This window comes from Brassica napus, chromosome C9, assembly GCF_020379485.1.
Source record: "Brassica napus cultivar Da-Ae chromosome C9, Da-Ae, whole genome shotgun sequence".
NCBI lineage: Eukaryota > Viridiplantae > Streptophyta > Magnoliopsida > Brassicales > Brassicaceae > Brassica > Brassica napus.
In genome coordinates, this window is record NC_063452.1 from 13,644,420 (window position 1) to 13,666,381 (window position 21,962).

Sequence of the window (21,962 nt, forward strand, 5' to 3'; positions counted from 1 at the left end):
TAACCGATTAAGCCGAATAAACCGAACAAAACCGATTAAAAGTAGAAACATGTAAATATGTAACTATTTTATAACAATACATGAAAATCTATTTGTTATATAAGTTAAATCTGTGTTAATAACTATTACCATAATGTTATAGTAATAAAAAAACCTTATATAATTTGTAAAACACTTGAATACATCGCAATTCAGACATCTTATTTTCTAAGTCTTTTTTTTTAATCTTTTTGTTTTATTTTAGTATTCACTAAATTAATATGAAGATGATAAATTTGATGGAAAATAATTAATGGAAAATTTTCACAACTTTTTTCTTATCTATAAACAAACAGAGTTTCGTGTTCAATCGAAAAAACATGACTTTAATGAACACTAAATATGGAAGAGTGGAAAAACTTTTCTTTCATGTTTCTGTTTTGTTTCATATTTTTATTTTCAAAATTTCGGGCTCTGATTTTAATTATAGATTTGATGATTTTATTTGATGGTAGAAGCATTTTTACGTTTTTGTTCATTTATTTGAACATGTAATATATTTTTAATAAATGACTGTGTTGACAATATGACTCTAAAATTCATTTTATATGATCTCAAACTAAATAATTATGTTTTTCAGTATAAAACCGAATAAACCGAAAACCGACGGTATATAAACCGAACCGGACCGAAGTAAATATGGATTTAGAATGGTAGTTATATTTTACTAACCGAAATACCGAAAACCCAAAAAAACCGAACCTAAACCGAACCGATATCCGGATTGAACACCTCTAATTAAAGCGTTTGATTGAAGAATCAATTATACTTTGATATCATATTATGTATGGAAAAGTATGTGTTTTTACCGAGGTATACAAACTACAAAGATGGAGAATGTAAAGTAGATTACTCCAAATAAACTATGTACTTATCTTAATAGGAATCTCCTTAATCTGTATCTCAATATAAATAAACTTTATCATTTTTTCAGAGATCATGTAACTAACTGGCCAAGCAAATTTATTTATTTATTTTCATGAGGAAATGGTTAACTTGTTCCCATTTCTTTATCTCATAATTAGTAATTACTGCCATGCTTGATAATTTAATATCATTGATCCGAAGAAGACATACAAACCAATATGAAATCATTTATATCATTCATTTTCTATTTACATTTTACTTTTGTATATAAATATATGGTAGTTAAATTATTATTTAAATTAAATACATTAACTTGTCACTATTTGTCATCACGGCTTCAGCTGCCAAAGTTGCGATAATGAAGGTTGGTGTGCATATGTTTTTTTTTTTTTTGGTGCTAGATATTTGACTATAGGAGTCAACAAGTCAGCTTAAACATAACTTTTCATTATTCTAACTATTTATGTACAAAATATCTTTAACTAATCATAAAATGGGTAGATACCATTCAAATTGAGTCTAATTAGTTGTCGAGTTTGTGTAAGAAATGATTGACTCAAAACAAGTTTGAATTGTGGATAAATGTTTGTTATAATACAATTTTATTATATATATATATATATCAATTTTTTAAAAGTTGTAGACACTTGTTCAATCTCTGACTTGGTCTACTTTACGCATTATTTTAATAAATTTGGTAATGAATACGCTAAAGCTAATACTCCTATGTTATTAGTTGAATTTGTTGAGTTACATAGTATATATTAGTCAAATAGAGAACACGCAGTAACTTTTTCGTGTTCAATCAATTATATTGCATGAAACAATTAGAAGTGGGTTTGTTGGTATATTAATACAAACTATCAAAGCGAATAAGCTATGCAATCAATCAGTAGAACCAGATTGTCCATTACTATAGAATTACAATTAATATATACAGATTATCTTTTTCAAACCACTAAACTCGTTAATTTACTTGATAAGTACCAAGCATGTAGGAGAATCTTTTCTTTAACTTTGTTACCAACTGTTCAAATGAAAAGAATACTAAGTTATGTTCTCATCGCGGACAAGAAACTGACAAGAGGAACGAAGTTCCCCACGTGGTTTTAATCTTCTAGGGCTTTTTTAGATTAGTGATAAGAGACTTTCTAGCTTCGACCAAACCTGTCTTCATGCCACGTGGAATGCGTACATTCCCCAACCACTGGGCATCTAATCCCTTTTAGCTTTAATTGGACCAATCTTTACTGTTTTAAAAATTCCTTGCGCAGCCGACATACATAAGCGTTAAGCATGGAGAGCATGATAATGAATATTATTAGTTATTGTAGATGAAAATTAAAGCAAAATAAGCGTTTATTTTACCAAAAAATTCCAGTATCTTAAGGAAAATATATTAGTATTGTGTTGTTCGTTTATAATCAACAAGATTCTAAAAATCGGTTTATGTGGCCTCTAAACACCTGATTGTGCGATAAAATGATCATAACCAAGATGATTTTTTGAAAATCTGATTCAAAAGATTCTTTAAACCATCATAAATCAGATATATTAGTCTAAGTGGGTCTATATATATTTTAGTTGTTGTAATCCGGTTAAATCAAATAGCAAATCTAGAAGTTTATTCGATTTTTCTTTTGTATATCTAAATTTAATTAATTTATCAAAATTCTATTATACTTAAATCCAAAATTTTAAAATATCTAATATAAATTATTCGTTAATGCTTAGACTTTACTTATGTCCCGAACAATCCACATAGTTGTTAGGCGTATACAAAGTGCATAGTAATTTTTTGAACATTGATAATTAGTGATAGCTTTTTTATGTGTTGCTTTATTATAATAAGTGTGAACACATTAGAAATTACAATAAATATTAGTTAAAAATAATTTAAAAGGAAAAACATAATAACAACCCTTGAAATTTTAAAAGAAGTTTTTATCAAAATAAATAAGGGCAAGTATAGCTTTCCATGTTGCTGATATAACACAATAGAGAGAATGAAATTAATATTCCACAAAGAGTAATGAAATAAATATACTTGGAACTTTACTAAAATTAGCGTTTTAAGGATTTCAGAACATTAGTTTATTCTACTTAGAGCATCTCCAAAAAGTCTCTTTATTTTAAAGTTTGCAAAACTCTATATTTGAAGTTTAAATATGTTTTTCTCCAAAAGTAAAACTTCAAACTTAACTTCAAAATTATTTGTATTTTATATTATGGTTCTTATATTTATCATAAGTTTAAATTTATACAACTTTTATAAATAACTAGCACATATATAAAAATATTAAATGAATATTAATTGATAAAAAAATACACTAATATATAAATTTATAAATATAAATAAATTACTAAATATTAAATTATGAGTAAAATACCATATTATTTCATAAAATTATTTCATAAAATTATTTCCATAATGCTCTTATATATGATTAACTAGTGCATTTCGAAGTAAGAGATAACTATATTTTTTGATTTGTAGATTGTGAGCTAAAAATTGTTGAAATCGGGTATCCACATTTTCCGCCATATAATCAATTATGTCCTCATGTAACTTTTAAAAAACTTTTTATTACTTTTTTTTAATATTGTTATTGTTTAAATGTAGTTTTATAATATTTTTAATTTTATTTTCAAGTTTTTAATTTAATTTTATGTGTAAAAATTAAATTTATAAAAATAAATTTGAAATATTTATGAGATATAAAAATTAAGGATTAAGATGGCAAATGAAAAAAATTAAGTATCATGAATATAATGTGTAATTGTAAAGACCAAAATGCAAATAAAAATATGAAACTTCAAATTTGAAGTTTTGAGTTGTGAGTTGTGAAACTTCAAATATAGAATTTGAAGTTTTGAAATTCTTTTTTTTGAGAAAAAAACTCTATATTTGTAGTTATTGAGTTTTTTTTTTGCAGATTCTCTTAGCTAGCAAATTATATAGCCATGTATATAATAATTAACTCAATAGACTTGAAATTGCATGATGGATAATGTATGTTTAATATACTAGCTAGTTGGGCGGATATGGATTTATTTATATTTAGAGTAAATTAGCAAGCTTCTGCCACCTCTGGCATGCGTATGTAGAATAGTATAATTCGATGTCTTGTCCATTTTATACATTGTATTACAAAGTTATGAACGCTATATGTTTTAGGCTCTAAATTAATATTTGTAAAGGGCATGACTCAACAACAATGTAGCCCTCTTCCTTTTTTTTGACATCAAATATGGTTAAAGGTTTCCAAAAGATATATATGTAGTTTTTCTTCTATAATATACATTCCTAAAAACATAACATTATTTTTTACAACAAAAAGAAGAAAAAACATAAAATTATGTACACATTAAACTATAAATATATCAATGGATTCAGTTATTTTAATTCCTAATTCATAATTATAGCGTGAAATTTTAGCAGGATCTATAGAAAAAAACATTTTTGGCATTTTTATCAACTATAATGCATGGTTTAAGATTTAAAGAGGAGAATAAAATAGAAACAAGAAAAACATCAGAGAATACTGTATGAAATTTAATAATAAACGATGATAAATTAAATATTTTAAATTAAATTAAATATATAAAATAGTATTTTTCGAACTTGTCATATATGATTATTCCACTTACGGTTGGTGGCCAATAGGAGCTCACCAAAACTTATATTGTTATTTTCATATGTACACATGAGTATATAAAAACATTAAGTGTGGCATACCCTTTTTTTTTTAACAGCAAACATTTACAAACTCATGTAAACCAATGTGACAACTCTGCGTCCATGTGCACGACGAAAAACTGTTGTTTCCGAGCACTATGTGCCAAGCTATCCGCCCTTATGTTCTCCGTCCTAGGAACATAAACAATATTTGAGTTGACGAAACTTCGTCGCAAAAGCTTAATATCTTACAGGTAGCTTTCAAATGCTGGCCATTCCGATGGTTCTGAAACCATCTTCACCAATTGAGAACAATCCGTCGCAAACGTAACTTAAAACTGCCTTAAGTTTCTCATACATTCCATTGCCCAAATTAAAGTATCTATCTCCGAATGAAGAGGTGAGAGGCATGCCCTTACATTCCTTGCTCCTAATAAACCATCAAACCGTGGTAACGTACTGAACCATCCTTGTCTTGAAAATAGGTCCTTATCTTTCTAAGAACCGTCTGTGAAACACCATCTTCCTGTGGTTCCTAAATTCGGCCTTACTTGTACTTCTTGTGCCAACCTATGATTATTAATAACATGTGCCTCAGCTCACAGTGTTGATTCAACTTCTGCTAATCGAAGCGTTTCCCTCAGATCAACATCAAGGTTACTGAACACTTTGTTGTTCCGGCCCTTCCAAATATACCATAATATCCAGGCAAACTGATGATCCTCCATTTTTGGGTTAACTCTCCAAAATAGATGGTCCATATTAGCAAAAAGAGAGCCAATTGGGAAAAAGTTTGGATTTGATGGGATCCTAGATAGTGTCCACACTTGACGTGCTGGAGGACATTCGAAAAACACATGATTTATTGATTCCTCCGGGTCTCCACACCGGGCACAGCAAGTGTCTCCTTGTATCCCTCTCGCTTTGAGGTTTTTCTTTACCGCTATACAACCGGACAGCAACTGCCATAGAAAATGCTTTAACTTTGGAGGACACCGCACTTTCCAGCAAAATGCTTTGAGAATATCTACATTGGGACCATAAAATTCAGGTGGTTTCTCCTTATCCAGATAAATCCTTTCTACCTGATACCCTGATTGTACAGTGTATTTTCTATTCTTGGTGAAGTGCCGTCCATTCCTATCTTCCATCTGATTTCTACTCAATGGTATATCTCAATTATTTTTCATCTTGTGGATCCACCAAATTCCTAATTGCCTGTAAATTCCATGTTCGGGATTCCGAATTAATGAGAGAATCCACTGTGAGGTCCGGGTAACTATTATGAATGTTTTTGTTAGCTAGTCTCGGGCCAGTGGATGTGAGCCAGGGATCATTCCATACTGAAATAGAGGACCCTGATCCAACCCTTTTAATTAGTCCTTTACAAACCAGAGATCTAGTAGAGATAATACTCCTCCAGCCATATGGCGGGGAATATGAACGAATCGGTTTCAGGGGTGAACGCATTCCTGTAATACCGTCCTTTGAAAACTCGAGAAAAAGATCATTTGGCTTCTCGATCATTATATATTAAAAATACTCATTTTATTAAATAACTTTGCTTTTAGTGTTATTAACAAGTTTTCCATTGTGAGTTGACATCACCTGAAATATTTTAACACAATTCATATATACGTATCATAACCGCAATGATTCTCAATGCTGGACTTATTCTTAGGTTCACCTCCTAGGGTCAATTTTTAAGTTCACCAACCAATAGAATTGTGTTATTTTATATTCAATATTTTTTAAAAATGAAATAAAATATTGTCAAATTATATTATATTTTTAAAATAAAAAATTAATAAATAAATAAATAAAAATAGTAGTAGTTACAGAAAAATAAAATATTTAAAAACATTTTAACGTCATCAGCAAAACGCTAAATCCCAAACCCTAAATTCTAAACCTTTGGGTAAACCCTAAATCATTAGATCAATCCTAAACTCTAAATCAAAAACACTAAATATTAAGGGGGGTGTATTCAACTGAGAGTTTTAGGTGATTTGTGTTAAAATGACAAATCCACTGTTATTGAAAAGTGAATTTTAAAAACTCATTTAAAATCCACTGTTATTGAACTTGACATTTTATAAAGTACTCTGAAATCCACTGTTATTGAAAATATTTTAAGTTGTGGAATTTTAAAGTTTTCAGGTGATTTAAGAGTGTTTGAGTGGAGTTTCTTAGTTAAAAAAATTAAAACTCAAATCCCATAGTTTTAGGTGATATTGTAGAGTGGTTTAACAAAAATCATTTTATTCTCTGCAATTCCTTAAAATCATCTAAAATCTCATTAGAAATCAAATCATCTCAAATTTTAGATTGAATACACCCCCCTAAAACAGTCAAGGGGTTGTTTACCCAAGGGTTTAGTATTTTTGATTTAGAATTTATGATTTATTCAAGGGGTTAAGGTTTACCCAAGGATGTAAGGTTTATGATTTAGGGTTTAGTGTTTTGCTGATAACGTTAAAAATATTTTTTTTTTTAAATTCTTTTTTTTTTCTATAACTACTACTATTTTTATTAATCTATTTTTATTTTTAATTTTAAAACCATAATATAATTTGACAATATTTTATTTCCTTTTTTAAAAGATATCAAATATGAATAACACAATCCTATTGGTTAGTGAACCTAGAGGCTCACCCTAGAGGGTGAACCCAAGAATAACTCTTTATGCTGACGTGTCTTCATCACAAACATTCTCACAAAAACTATTAAATAATTTTTTTTATTTCCTTTAAGCATGGAATTACCTAATATTATTTAAAATATATTATAATTAACGATAATGAAAAATAAAAAATTTGATTACTATTTTTATATGTTCTATCATTTTTCTTTATTTTTTATTAGTAAAATAAATTAAAAAATCACATTAAACATAAAATAAAAATATAGATTGTTCCGTGTATGTTATATTTTAAATTTTAAAAACGATTGCAAATTACTATAAACTAAAATATTTGTGATCAATGGTTTAATTTTTTACTATAAAATATATTAATGATCAGAAACCATATAAGTAAGAAACCTCAGTTTTATATATATATTAATGTTGTTTAAATTAAATTATATACTATTTTAAAAATCCATAACTATTTTAAATTCAAAATTTTAGAAGTAAGTATCATACATGAACTGAATTTGTTTTAGCAATTTTACCTTAATCAAAACATTTAAGAGTATTTACATATTTTTGTTATTATTTTTAAAATACATTAAAGTAAAATTTATTATTTAATAATTATTTTTTAAAATATTTTATTTTGTGCACGGCAAGGATTGTTACATGGTATAGTAATAATTTAGTCCCAGTGTCAAATAATCGACAAGAGACAAGGTGGGATAAGAAAATGACACTTTCTACTTTCTAGGATCATGGACTTTGCTTTTGCTTCACTTCCATGCTTCGTTTCAACAACACACATATTAAATAAGAATAAACTCTAATCCCCTTTCGCTGTATTGTTGATTTTAGTTTAGCAGGAAGAGAAACCTTGCCCTAAAGTCCATAATCTCAGCCGCAGAACATCCCTAATCTAAAGCTATGCTGTATTATTATTATTATTATTATTTTATAAAAGGCTACTGTATTATATATATAATACACGATTTAAAATATTATTCTTATATATATATATATATATATATATATATATATATATATAAGTTAGTTTTTTTTATGAACTGGTATAGTATAAGTTAGTTGGTTAGTTAATTAGTTACCAAAACTTCCACCCAATTCTAGAGCATTTCCACACAACAAGAACAACAACTTCGCCTAAAAGTTACCAGATATGATATGTTATCTAATAACATGTTCAAATTATCACCGTCAACAAATCAACTCAAGGGCAAATTTATTTCAGAGGTCCTAAGAGCTGAAAACTTTTTATGATTTCACACCAATTTTTAAATCAAAAATACAAAACATAATATTAAATAAAATAATAACATGAAAATATTATTTTTGTTAAAAGAAAATGAATGTATTTTTTCCTTTGAGAACTGAGCTATCTTTTCTTATTATTTCATCATAACAATAATCTGATACTTATAAGTTATCCAAAATTAACTTTATAGGTGAAACTGAAATTAAACTTTTAGATTTTCATGACATTTTGTACCAAAGTGATTTTTCTTGTTGGGTAAAGTTTTGTTACAACTTGTAAAAGATCATATGAAGAAAATGAGAAAACAGGATGGGACCCACACGACCAAGAACAAATTGTGAGATTAATGATCGAAGCCTATCTCACGCCGGACCGTTAGCCACCACGTCAGCAACTTCCAAATGTTAGCCCCAAAATACACTATTACTGGTCGACTCGCAGCTTATTAAAATGCATAAAAATTTATCGAATTATAGAAAAGAAGAAATTCAGATTGAGTTTTCTTCTCAAGATTGTGTTATCAAATGAATCGAACCAAAACGGACGCTAGCTAGCTGGTATACGTCCATCCTAGTACGTTTTATTTGCCAAAGGATGTTCTAATAGAATGAGCATGTGAATATAATAAAAGTAATATCCATAGAGTACAATTATTACCTTTGAAAAGTATCATATGTATATACTACTTAGTAAATTCATTGGATATATATATATAATTGGGTAGTCTTGAAGAAGATACACGCACTTTGACAATAATTAAGGTATCTGATCTCCACATTTACTATCGTTGGAAATGATCATATGAATACAAAATGCATAGATATGACCATACATATTTTGAAAGTGACTTTTGAATTTGCATAAAGAAAGACTTTTGAAGTCTTTCGAACCTTTTGTTTGAATTCCACAAATAAATATCTCTGCGACGCTGAAAGTAAAGGATCTTATTGTTACTGCCGCTGGAAGTAAACTTGTGGCGTCGTGAAATTTACTCTTCAAATATGCGATATGTGAGAAAGCTGAAAGAAACAAAACATGGGCTAGAGAAGTCTGGTCGAAAATTTGAACACATGAAATTTTTTTTATTAACTTGGGACTATCCCGGACCTATTGAAAGATCCAGACTAATCCCTGGAAAAAAGTTCAGCCCATAGATAGACTATGTCCTTGGGTATTCAAATGGACCAAAAACAAAGATCCATATCCATGTAGATATTCAGAACAATGTGACTTAGTTTCACACAATAAGTGAACCAAACCTAAAATGTGTTGACATCCCAAGTCTATCCCCTTACCATCCGATCACAAGGTCCTGGACAATACATGAAACTCTTGGATGGCATGCTATATTTTTCATGATTTTAAACAGTTTGTTTATTGTGGATCTTTGAGATATATTTTGTTGTTAAGTTGTTTTTGAGACTGTTAATTGTCCGTATCTTGGTAATCATTTGTAAGACCATCTCCAATGTATTCCACTATTTTTATCTGTAAATTAAAGTAATTCTAAACTAGAGATGTGTTTCTCTCAATGTATATTCCTCTAATTTTAACTTAAAAAATAATATTCTCATAAAATATTCTCTTTTTATTTTACAACATGTACCTTTTATTTATGAAAGTTGAAAATTAACCCTATTTAATTTTATCATTTACAAGATTTTCATAAAATTATGATTTTTAAACTAAAATTTCTTTGAAATATTATTAGGTAAATAAAAAGTGTGATTCTAATTTTATAAAAACTGTATTTCCCTATAAAATAGTTGAATTAGTTATAATTGTAAAAGTTTCAAAGTTAAAAGACTGTTTTGAAAATAATAAAGTATGACTCTATAATAGATTAATGTTATTTCTTCTTCTATAGATAGATGAAAAATATCAATTTCTATTTTAGAAAAAGAAATAGATATGGAATAGAATACGTTTTCTTCTATTATATTATTTAAAGGCGAATATAGCAATAAAGTTGGAGATGCTCTAATAACTAGCAATTATTCTAAACAATTTTTGTATGTATAACTTTAATTTTTTTCCTTTATTACATACATTATTCAAATGTTTTAACATTATATATAATTTAATTAATACAAAAGATTTGGTATTTTCATACTTTTAATCTGTATAGTATGGGTAGCATCAGTTTATATAACGTGGTGTACAATTTAAAAGTTCAGCTCAGAGATGATATCCACATATACAATTCATATGATGAACAAAATTGTAACCAATGAATATTTTCTTTATTTCAAAATAATAATTTGAAAATGAAATATAGAGCTAGCTGCCTAGCTACATTCCCCAAACATTCATTAGATTTAGAAAATCCAAAGAGTAAATAATTGGGGGTTCGAACGGTTACATTACGTGTATATACAATATCCATTGGGGCCAATGCCTTAGGTACACATACAAATTATAATAAAAATAGCACAAGAGGAGAAAAATCCTCAAAATAGCATTAATTAAAGGTTAAGATAACTAAATTACTCTTAACCTTAAACCCCCATCTAACCTCCTAAATATGAAACATTAATCATTAAAACTTCCAAATATATATTAATTTTTAATTTTAGATATTAATATTTTTTCTTTTTTCTTTTCTTTTTATGTGCTACTTTTAGAACAAAAGAGTTTTAGTGATATTTTAGGGTATTTCTCTATCCATGGTTATCATAAAAGTTGAAATCGTTAACATATATTAGAAACCATAGAACTTCTGATATTTTTATTGGAATAACATATACATGAATTATCGGCCAAGATTATAACTCTAGACTAGATTTAATGAACGGCATACACCACGATATGCTGTGTTTGTGATAAAAGAGTTAATGTTCGTCAAGAAATAGATTTTTCTTTACACTTTTGACGGTCTCCATCAAGAGCGGGTGGATGGTATAGAGGTTGACATCCATCCCTCTCTCTCAAAATCTTGCTTGAGCCCTCTTATCCGCCTTTCATTTCTCCGAAGCTTTTGCATAAAAAAGTATCTTAGTTGAGGTTAAAGGACACTGAGAGACTATGATTGAGAATGACATAGAGAGAGAGATAAAAGTATAGATTATTAGGACACGGTTGTCTACTTTTTATTCTTTCTCTCTTTCTCCTCCTTCTTCATCATCATCTGATTTTCTTTATTTAACCTTACTTTCTTTTCTCTTTCCCTATCTTCTCTCTCTTTCTTAACTTTCTCTTGGGATTCGATCTCTTTCCGGTGGCTATTCCCGATGATAACTGTCAAATCTTCTCCATTTGCACAACCTCTCCTTTAGGGTTAGCTATCTCCTTCTCTATCTCTCTCTAGCTCTAACTTTATAGTGTATTTCATGAAGTGGTCGATCTTTACAAGAGGAAGATTCAGTAGAATCTAACTCAAGACTCGGATCTTTTTAAAGGTTTGAGTTGAATCTGCCTGTATTCGAGCTTGCTAAGGTATAGAGCCTAACTTTCTTTGAAGGTTTTACGCCATCTTTGATCATCTCTCTGTCTCTGGGTTTTGGGTTTTTCTTGTCAGATATTTCCACATATATTTAACTTTTTCTCTTGAAACTTGTTACCTTTTTTAACCATTATCATGATTACGATGATGATCATCATTTACTGTCCTCTCATCCTACTCAATGTTGCCGTTGTTACAAGCTAAGCAAAATACATGAAAGCAGATGATTTTTCCCTAAGATCGTTTTTTTTTTAACTAAAAATATATATTCCCTAAGATCGTTACCAGTGAAAAAAAAATAATTTTTATGAGATGATCGATCAGCCTAGAAATACCAATAAGTTCATATATGAACTTTCTTCGCATGAATTTTAAGACGGGATAATTTCTTCAGTCTATTACCATATGATTTCTTTTTCTTTTGACAACTATCATATGTTCATAAGAAACTATTGATTAACGATTCTATTAAAATTGAAGTATAAAACAATACTTAGCTATTTTAAAGGGTTTTTACAAATTTTCATTTTATACTATTTATAACCATTTCATTTATTATATTTTCTAAATAATTCGACAACATTTATTACAAAGTATAAATTAGAACTTACTTATTTTTAAGTGTTTTATTAAATTTCTTAATTCATTTTTTACTCTTCTTAACTATTTCATTAATTGTTTTTCATAATAATTCGACAACATTTATTTTAAATGTAAACCATAATAATTCGACATGTTTGAATAAAATTACTACATCTGTGATAAAAATTCAAAACGGTTAACAAAAAGTTTTTAAATTTGCTTACAAAATCAGTTATGCATGGATATTTGGATACCCGTTCGGATACATGTTGTTTCTTTCGGGTATCGGTCTTTAGGTCTTTAGAGTTTTGAAATTAGGCGCCATTCTGGTATTAAAAGTATTTGTGGTTTCGAGCCGGGTCCTTTTGGATCTAAGTAGGTTCACGTCTGATGTGTAAAAACTTAAAAATATCCAAATAACCTATATATTTAGAAATATCATTAAACAATTTATAAAAAAAAAATCAGGATGGGCTTAATCGGATATTTATATTTTCCATCTTTCTTAAGATGTATATAAAAAGTTTTTTTTTTTTTGTTTCCACAAAGATATAAAGACACAAACTTGTAATAATCACAATATAATAGCTGGAAAATCCTGTACACAAATGGATGTATAATAAATAATATATATAATGTTCATGTGTTGTGTCTATCTGCTGTTAAATGACTTCACTTGAGTTCTAAGGGCAGTCTCTTTGAGAAGGGGATTGGATTTTTTCTCCATTGAAAAGAGAGAGAGCTATGCTGTACTATATATTGTTTACCATATATCTATAAGTCCGAGCCATAACCTAATTTGTTTCTGGAAAAATTAGTTGAGACGATCTATCACTAGATCACATATGTTTAAGTTATATTGTTTATCATAGTCTATAAGTCCGATGGAGCGATAAACCCTAGTTAGTTTCTGAGAAAGTTAGTTGAAACGATCTATCAATAGATCATATATTAAAGCGTTCTATAGCAATTCTTAAAGTTAACTTTCATTGATGGAAAATTGAACAGTCAATGTTCTCATATCATAAGCAGGTTAATCTCAATACCTACCGAGATCGAAAATAAAAATTAAAGGATGAATTCCTTTTCACATGTACCTCCTGGCTTCAGATTTCATCCAACCGATGAAGAACTTGTAGACTACTACCTAAGGAAAAAGGTTGCATCAAAGAGAATAGAAATCGATTTCATCAAAGACGTTGATCTCTACAAGATTGAGCCATGGGATCTTCAAGGTTTGGCCCGAAAATCATGTCATTTCTCTTTTAATGATCCTTGGGTTAATTTATAGAAAGGCTAAATTGTTATTTTTCTTTGTAAAACTATAGAGTTATGCAAAATAGGAAACGAAGAGCAAAGTGAATGGTACTTCTTTAGCCATAAAGACAAGAAGTATCCCACGGGAACTCGAACCAATAGAGCGACAAAAGCAGGATTCTGGAAAGCCACTGGAAGAGACAAGTCTATATATTTAAGACATGGTCTTATCGGTATGAGGAAGACACTCGTGTTTTACAAAGGAAGAGCCCCAAATGGACAGAAATCGGATTGGATCATGCACGAGTATCGATTAGAAACAAATGAATATGGAACCCCTCAGGTATGTATATTGATCCAAGCACATTTTCAAATCATATCTAGTTTAATTGTACAAGAAAAAAAAATGCCCCAAATGTTTGATCTCTCTTGACTACGTTTCTTAAAACGTATATGATCAGTGATCACGTTAATACACACACATAACTTCTATGTCCGATGCAATATATCCAAAGTCTATTGTTAAACTTTCATAAAAGTACATATCTTACATATATATGTTATAACAAATGAGAACCATTAATGTTCCCTCTTTGATCCAAAGTGTACTAAAGTTTACAATCATACACATAACTTACATATTAAATTTTTACTAAATTTGTCACCACATCCAAATTCATATTTCATTTTTCACTACAATTAACATGGCATTGTTAACTTTCCGGAAAAATATCTAATCATATATGAACAAGTGACTATATTTGAGGAGATGTACATGTGATATTTATGTGCAGGAAGAAGGCTGGGCGGTGTGTAGGGTTTTCAAGAAGAGATTGGCGTCAACAATGAGGAAAATGGGCGATTACGATTCTTCGCCTTCTCATTGGTTCGACGACCAGCTCTCTTTCATGGCCTCCGAGCTCGATTCCAATCCCCCAAGTCGGACTCTTCACAATCATCATCATTATAACCAACACAATCACCAGCAGACATTGCCTTATGGCCTCGATGCGTCTTCAGCTTATACACTCAACAACAACCCTAACTTGCAGTGCAAGCAAGAGCTGGAGCTACATTACAATCACATGGTACAACATGAACAACAAAATCATCATCTTCATGAATCTATTTTCCTCCAGCTTCCTCAGCTTGAGAGCCCTAACAGTAATTGCAACTCGCTACCTTATGGATCAAGCAACAATGGTAATAACACAAGAAATATTGGTGACTTGCAGCAATCATCAAATCTCACTCATGAGGAACACCTGCAACAAGGGAGTCAAAGTTTTAGATCTGTTTGTTACGATCAAGGTGACCAAGTGAGTACGGATTGGAGAGTTCTTGATAAGTTCGTTGCTTCACAGCTAAGCGAGGAAGTTGCAGCCGCAGCTTCTGCTTCTGCTCATCAAAATAACAACAAGATGGACGCAAGAAACACTGATTATCAAGTGCATCAGGGAATGAATCTGCTGGACAATGATTCGGAAAGGGTTGTCGATATGGGAGAAGAGCATGCAAATGCTCATGCTGGTTTTGATTCTTCGAGTTGTCAGATGGATCTCTGGAAATAGTGATCAAAAAGAAGAAGATTCAAGATGAATACATGTGAAATATACATGCACACTAGTGCTGTGAAGATGATGATGGTGGAGACCGGTTTAAAAATAAGTTGGAAGGAGAAATAACATGGAGTTATTTCCCCGATTTATAGAGGTTTTGTACATAATAAAAACCTAAATAATATGGTATTTTCTCTCGATGATTCTTGTTTCAGTATTGTATTATATGTATATGATATATGCATGCGTGAATGCATGTATGCAGGCATATATGCATCTATATTTATCTATCTTTGTATGGATCATTAATGTATATCCATCCTTAAATTTGTATAATAACCATATGAGTAGTGGTTTAAATGTGAAACCCGTCCTTGTAGCAAGGATAACTAAAGCAAAAAACTCTATAAATTAATAAAAGGGAAAATTGGAAAAATGAGACACTTTCAACTTGAGTTTTTCACTCTAATACTTTTTTAAATTTTTTTGTCTCTTTAGAACTTTAATTTCTGTAAATACAATTATACCCTTAAATTAAATGCTAAAATATATAATATTCTAATTTATTTTCTTAATACAATTTATAAAGTAAAAAAAGAAGGAGATTCATCGGTAGCTAAACACAATCTATCGGTTCATTCTAAACTCCTAAATTTTAGATAAACACAATCCACTACCCTCAGAAAATTGAGATAAACACAAATCATCTCTTTGCTAAAACAAAATGAAAGGGTTCGATTTCAAAGTGATTCAGGAGAAGATCTCCAACAGCTTTCGTCCATGGCCACGATCCTTTCAATTATGGGTTCGAGCTACCAATATCTACACTGGTTACAAGGTCCCAACTGTGTATCGACTCAAGCTCCGTCGTTGCAGCCACCGTCGCTTCACCGTGCTTTTGGTCGCCATCAACTTCTCTCACCGGAACCACCACTGCCGTGTCATCTCCGCCGCTGCACGGGCTCGTCTTCTCCGTTCAAGCAGTCACAGCCCGAGAGCATTGAATCGAGCAGGCCACACCTTCACGCATCGCTCGATTGGTTCTCTCGGATGTTCAGTTCGTCGTTTGGACCAAGCCAGATGGATCGAGCATTTGTCTTCCACATCGAACGTTCCAAACCACGAAACAGACATGGCTAAATTTTAATATATCGCACACTTGGCCCCTGAGATTAGTTCCTTTCTTATTTTTTCCCCTAAAATTTTATTTTTTGAAAATTAGTCCTCGATTTCACCCCAAAACTCTTGGTTCAGGGAAATATCTTTAATGTTCGCCCCAATACTTTTAAATTTACGGAAATATCTTTATGATTTCGCCTTAAACTTTAAACGTTCACTTTTGACTCTATTATATGAAAATACAATATATACAAAACTCAGAAATTAATCGTGGAGCAATCCATGATTAGTTTTAAATTTTTTATTATACTTTCTAGTATATAAGCTAGTATACGTATCAAAGTAGCGTGAATCATATGTGGTATAGTGGTTTGTGTGTATAATTTTCTCTTGAATAACTCGGGTTCGAGTGGAGGAAAGAACAAATTTGATGATTTTTTGACTTAGGAAATAATATATTCTACGAGATTTAGATTAGATTTCGTGTAGAATTAGGAAAATACATCTTTAACCGAATACTAGATTTTGACCCGCGCTTCAAAAGCGCGGGTTTTTCCAGTTAATATAAATGTTTTAAATGAATTAGTGTTTTGGTTTTGAAGTACATTATCAAGTTATAAAGTTGTATTATATTAGAGAAGAAAACGTTTCTTTTTGTGTAAATTATATTAACTTATCGGTTAGTTTATTTGAAATTTTGTATGTACACTTTTATGTCATAACATCATTTTTGTATTGTGTGCATTTTATAAAAGTTACATTTGTTCAGCTGGTAAAACATAAGATTTGCTTGTTGGATTTTGGGCTGATCAAATAATATACATTTGTAGGGTTTTTAAGAGTTTTAGAAGTGTTTACGTACCCAACCTAGACTCGTAGGCAAACCAATAAATCCAGTGACTTGTATATATTACGGCCCAGATTTAGTTAAAACCTGATACATAAAACCTGATAAATCTCGTTCAAAACTCAAAACCAATCATTAATCTGGGATCTGATATTGTTTGACTCCATAAGACCTTATATAAGTATGATGATATTTAAACAGTGTTTAATATGAATTTGTATTTTAGTTTTGTTGTACATTATCATGTTATAAAGTCATTTTAAATCGAAGAAGAATTTTTTTTGTTTAAAATTAAAGTTTTATAAATTTATATTTCAGATTTTGTATTTTATAACGATATTATTATAGCTTTTAGACATGGACCAATAAAATAAATTGCTAAAACAATAGATTATCCCAAGAAAATGAACATCACGACTGGGCTTTAGTTAAACAAAAACTTTGGTCCACTATAATGATTAATAAATAAAATCATCATGTATAGTTATAGTTAGGTAAGACCAAATGTATTCGTTAAATGAAAGGGTGCACCAACTTTTTTTAAGTAGATTTTTTTAGGACTCCTCTCCATTTAATAGTATTGATGGAAGTTTCCATATTTTTCGGATTTGCCTAGAATATGTATATTACCTTACGCAGAATACATTAGAGTAGGTGAGAAACTTATTATTCCTTTAGGCGTCACATAAGGTAAAAGGAAGAACATGTTATGGCACATACACTAGATAAGATATATTATTGAGTTGTAGCTATATATCGTTATCAAGATATACTGAAGACATCTTTCTTTATTATAACGTTTCGAAATATAGCTTGGTTAGAATATATAAGAAAAGCTAGTTTACAATGTATACCCAAGATATATCTATGTATAAAACTTAGTATCTGATTTCTAAACTAAGTAGATGACCAGAATGAGTATTCTAACTGTAGGTAGAAGATAAAATAAAATAGGATTCCACTTAAAAAAAAAAAATTTTAAACATATATATTGTCATACTTATGTTTCCAATAGTTTTCATATTTTTTAACATTTTTAAAATTTAGTTTGCTATTTTAACCATAAAAGAATGGTAAAAATTGTCCAGAATTGCCCAAAATATCAGAAGTTCTATTGTGACAAATAAAAATTCAAAGTGTCATATTTTTCCAATTTTCTCTTAATAAAATTGAGACTATAATAATTTATCAATTTATAGAGTTATTACTTTAAAGAGATTTTTTAGATTTATATATTTTTAAATATTTTTAGTTTAGAAAAATGAAAAGAATATTTTATTCACGATATTATATAATGTCTAAACTTTACAAATTTAAATAAAAATGAAAAATAAAATAAATAAAATTAGATATGAAATTCATTTTTTAAGAAAGAAAAACAACAAAATGCTTTATCTATGTTTATATAATAGGACCATATATTTACGTAAGAGTTTTTTAAATAATATTATCTTATTATTTTATCGAATTATGTTATATTTTACACCGGTCCAACTTAAAGCACGATAAATTTATTAATTTATCGTGTTTATTAATTTATAGAGTTTATATATATATATATATATATATATATATATATATATCGTTTTAATAAGAATTTATACTTCTAGTTTGTTTATTGATACCTTGATGTATACTCGATTCATGTCTCTCATATTTTTTTGTTTCGTTTGGTTTAGTCACATAAAATATTATCCGTTTCTAAATTTTCTTTAAAAATAATGATGTGAATCCAAAAAGAATATTATAAAATTTTTGATACTCTTATCTATTCACAATTGGATTACTAGTTACATGTGCATTACAAAGCCAAATCAAAGAGATAATTAAGTCTTTCAATTTATTCGACACTGCCAACACATTTCCTTAACTGGAAAAGAAAATAATAAGCGCACAAGAACGTATTTGAGATATGCATTTTTAACTTATGAAATATATATAAACCACACTGAGTTTAATTTGAATTGACTTACACATTTTTATAAATATACCCAAAATATTCATATAACTAATTTACCAACTGAGTTTAATTTGGATGGACGACTTACCACATTTCAATTGTTGTTGATGAGAAACAACTTGCAAGAAGCTTGAGAGAGCGAAACCCAGATAATATTATGTATGTAAATGAGTGTGAAAGATAAAAGATGCATGGCTTAAAGAACCAACAATGTAGTTGTAAATTTTTCTGTGCTTATGACACGTTGGATCGAGAATATACATAATACATATAGAGAGAGGGATACAAGCCGCCGAAAAAGGAAAATAACAAAATCATGCTTTGTCCAAAACAAAAGAAAAGCATGCTTTGTCATAAGGAATTTTTAATTATAATGTTTAATTCAAGGGAGGCAGACAAGACAATATATAAAAGGTAACATCATTTTTTCCTCGAAGTCATTAGCTATTAGAAAAGACAATATCTTAAACATAATTTGGAAGATCACATATCATATAAGTAATACTTTTGACCATTTTTCAGGGCAATTTATACATGTGTTTGGATTCTAACCTCAAACTATATATGTAAGATTTAATATACCGAATTTGAGTTTTTCGACCATCACATATATTTGCATTTGCAGTTAGCTAGGAGAGACATATTATGTATTACGAGTTTTATTTTCATGAATAAATTATACAAGTTCATCTCTTTTGTTGTGAATATTAATTATACTTTATTTTTGATAATATGTTTGTGTGAAAAGAACAACAGACTATATTTTCCTAAATAACCAATACATACGATTAATATTGCATAAAAATCACTGATTATTAAATTCATTTCATTTTAATTTTGTGAAAGAACATCATGATTTGGGCGTGCTCTTTGGGATTGACACACAACAGTCCCGGACTCCCGGTCCAAGGGAAACCATCGTATACCATTGACTTTTTTTTATGTCTATAACAGTAAAAAAATAAAAATTAAGAAGAATAGAAAAATGCATCGTTGTGTTTTAATCTATAAGTAATGATTCCTTTGTATATGAATACAATAATTTGGAGATAAAGTCTAACTTAAAAAATAAGTAAAGTCTTGGGAACAATTATATCTAGGATTCTCTATTCATAACACAATGAGCATTTGGTTTGGCCTAAGTTTTAAAGCTTCTCTTCTCCATACTCGTAACCAGGTGGTTTCGTAAATGTAAGAACTACGGCACAAATGTAAAGCAAACGGTGCACCGGAGAATATCTCTACAAAGATATGTGTATTACTAGTATTCTTTTAAAGTGAACTTACAAGTCTCTCTTTAAACAGAACCTCAACAAGATCAAGACACCTTTGACTTGTTGCTCACACGTCGTCGAATACAAGACCTCTAAAACCTCTCCCTTTAATCCTTAGTGCTTTCACTCGCTTACAAGCTTATGAAACCCACTCTTATGATAAGAATAAAATTCTAATGACCACCCTAATACATAGGTCGTAATGGACTATATATACACAATAGGCAAGTCGGTTAACCTAACCTATCTACCTAGGGGTGTTCAATCCGGATATCGGTTTGGTTTCGGTTCGGTTTTTTCGGTTTTTCGGTATTTCGGTTAGTAAAATATAACTACCATTCTAAATCTATATTTACTTCGGTTCAGTTCGGTTTATATACCGCCGGTTTTCTGTTTATTCGGCTTTATACCAAAACATAATTATTTAGTTTGGGATCATATTATATAAATTTTAGAATCATATTGTCATCGCAGTCATTTATTAAAAATATATTATATTTTCAAATAAAAGAACAAAAAAATAAAAACGCTTTATACCTTCAAATGAAATAATCAAATCTAGAATTAAAATCAAAGCTCGAAATTTTGAAAATAAAAATAAAAAACAAAAGAGAAGTATGAAAGAAAATGTTCCACTCTTCCATATTCAATGTTCATCAAAGTCATGTTTCGTCGGGTGAAACTTTGTTCGTTTATAAATAAGAAAAAAATTGTGAAATTTTTTTTCTACTTATTATCCATCAAATTTATAACCTTTACTTCAATTTAATCAATGCTAAAATGATTAAAAGAAGAAGAATAAGAAAATAAAAAGCCTCAGTTACGATGAATTGTTATTTAATTATATTTTAAGTGTTTTTCAAATTATGGTAATAATTATTAACTAAAGAATAACTTATATAACAAATATATTTTTCATGTGACGTTATAAAATATGTACATATTTACATTTTTTTACTTTTGATCGGTTTTGTTCGGTTTATTTGGTTTAATCGGTTATAAACCAAACCATATCCAAATCCTACGGTTTTTATAAAATCATATCCATTCGGTTTATATGGTATATACCAAAACCACACCATATTATCTATTTCGGTTCGGTTCGGTTCGGTATGGTTCGGTTTTACCATATTGAACAGGCCTATATCTACCCAATATTTACTAACTACCCAAATATGGCAAGTTCCCTAAAACTTATACAAAGTCTTTAAGGAACTTCCCATCGTGAGATCTCCTTCTCCAAGATGCATCTCTTCATGCTTGCCCTCCAAGATGTCTTCGCATTAACTCTAACTTGGTCAGCAATCCTTTCTTCAAGTCTCAATCTCCACTTTGTTTTGTTCATCCGCATGTGCACTCATTGTCGTAGACTCTGCTCCATTTGTTGCTGTATTTGCGTATGTATCAGAACGTCCACTTGATCTTTGCATCT

At 29.5% G+C, this 21,962-nt stretch overlaps 1 protein-coding gene and 1 long non-coding RNA gene across 3 annotated transcripts; one reads left to right on the top strand and one right to left on the bottom strand.

Annotated features, from left to right (window-relative positions):
- The first annotated feature begins 11,142 nt into the window (after positions 1–11,142).
- LOC106454981 (NAC domain-containing protein 26) lies at positions 11,143–15,690 on the top strand. 2 transcript variants are annotated; one of them, XM_048770049.1, is made up of 4 exons: positions 11,143–11,766; positions 13,547–13,749; positions 13,843–14,114; positions 14,566–15,690. In XM_048770049.1, the coding sequence occupies exons 2-4, from the start codon at positions 13,590–13,592 to the stop codon at positions 15,340–15,342; spliced, it is 1,209 nt and encodes a 402-aa protein (XP_048626006.1). In that variant the 5' UTR covers positions 11,143–11,766; positions 13,547–13,589; the 3' UTR covers positions 15,343–15,690. The 2 variants fall into 2 exon arrangements, with proteins under 2 accessions (XP_048626006.1, XP_048626007.1); XM_048770050.1 differs by lacking the exon at positions 11,143–11,766 and adding an exon at positions 11,796–11,925.
- On the bottom strand, positions 14,297–20,414 carry LOC125593425. Its single transcript, XR_007329332.1, has 2 exons — positions 19,345–20,414; positions 14,297–15,332 (listed from the first exon to the last, which is right to left on the bottom strand). It is a non-coding gene; the product is annotated as an uncharacterized LOC125593425 (long non-coding RNA).
- Between the last annotated feature and the right edge of the window lie 1,548 nt (positions 20,415–21,962).

Excerpts from the sequence above, each read along its gene's own strand:
- LOC106454981 (XM_048770049.1), top strand. The coding sequence starts at position 13,590 with ATGAATTCCTTTTCACATGTACCTCCTGGCTTCAGATTTCATCCAACC. Across the intron at positions 13,750-13,842 it reads TGAGCCATGGGATCTTCAAG|AGTTATGCAAAATAGGAAAC; the intron begins GTTTGGCCCGAA and ends GTAAAACTATAG. Across the intron at positions 14,115-14,565 it reads ATGAATATGGAACCCCTCAG|GAAGAAGGCTGGGCGGTGTG; the intron begins GTATGTATATTG and ends ATTTATGTGCAG.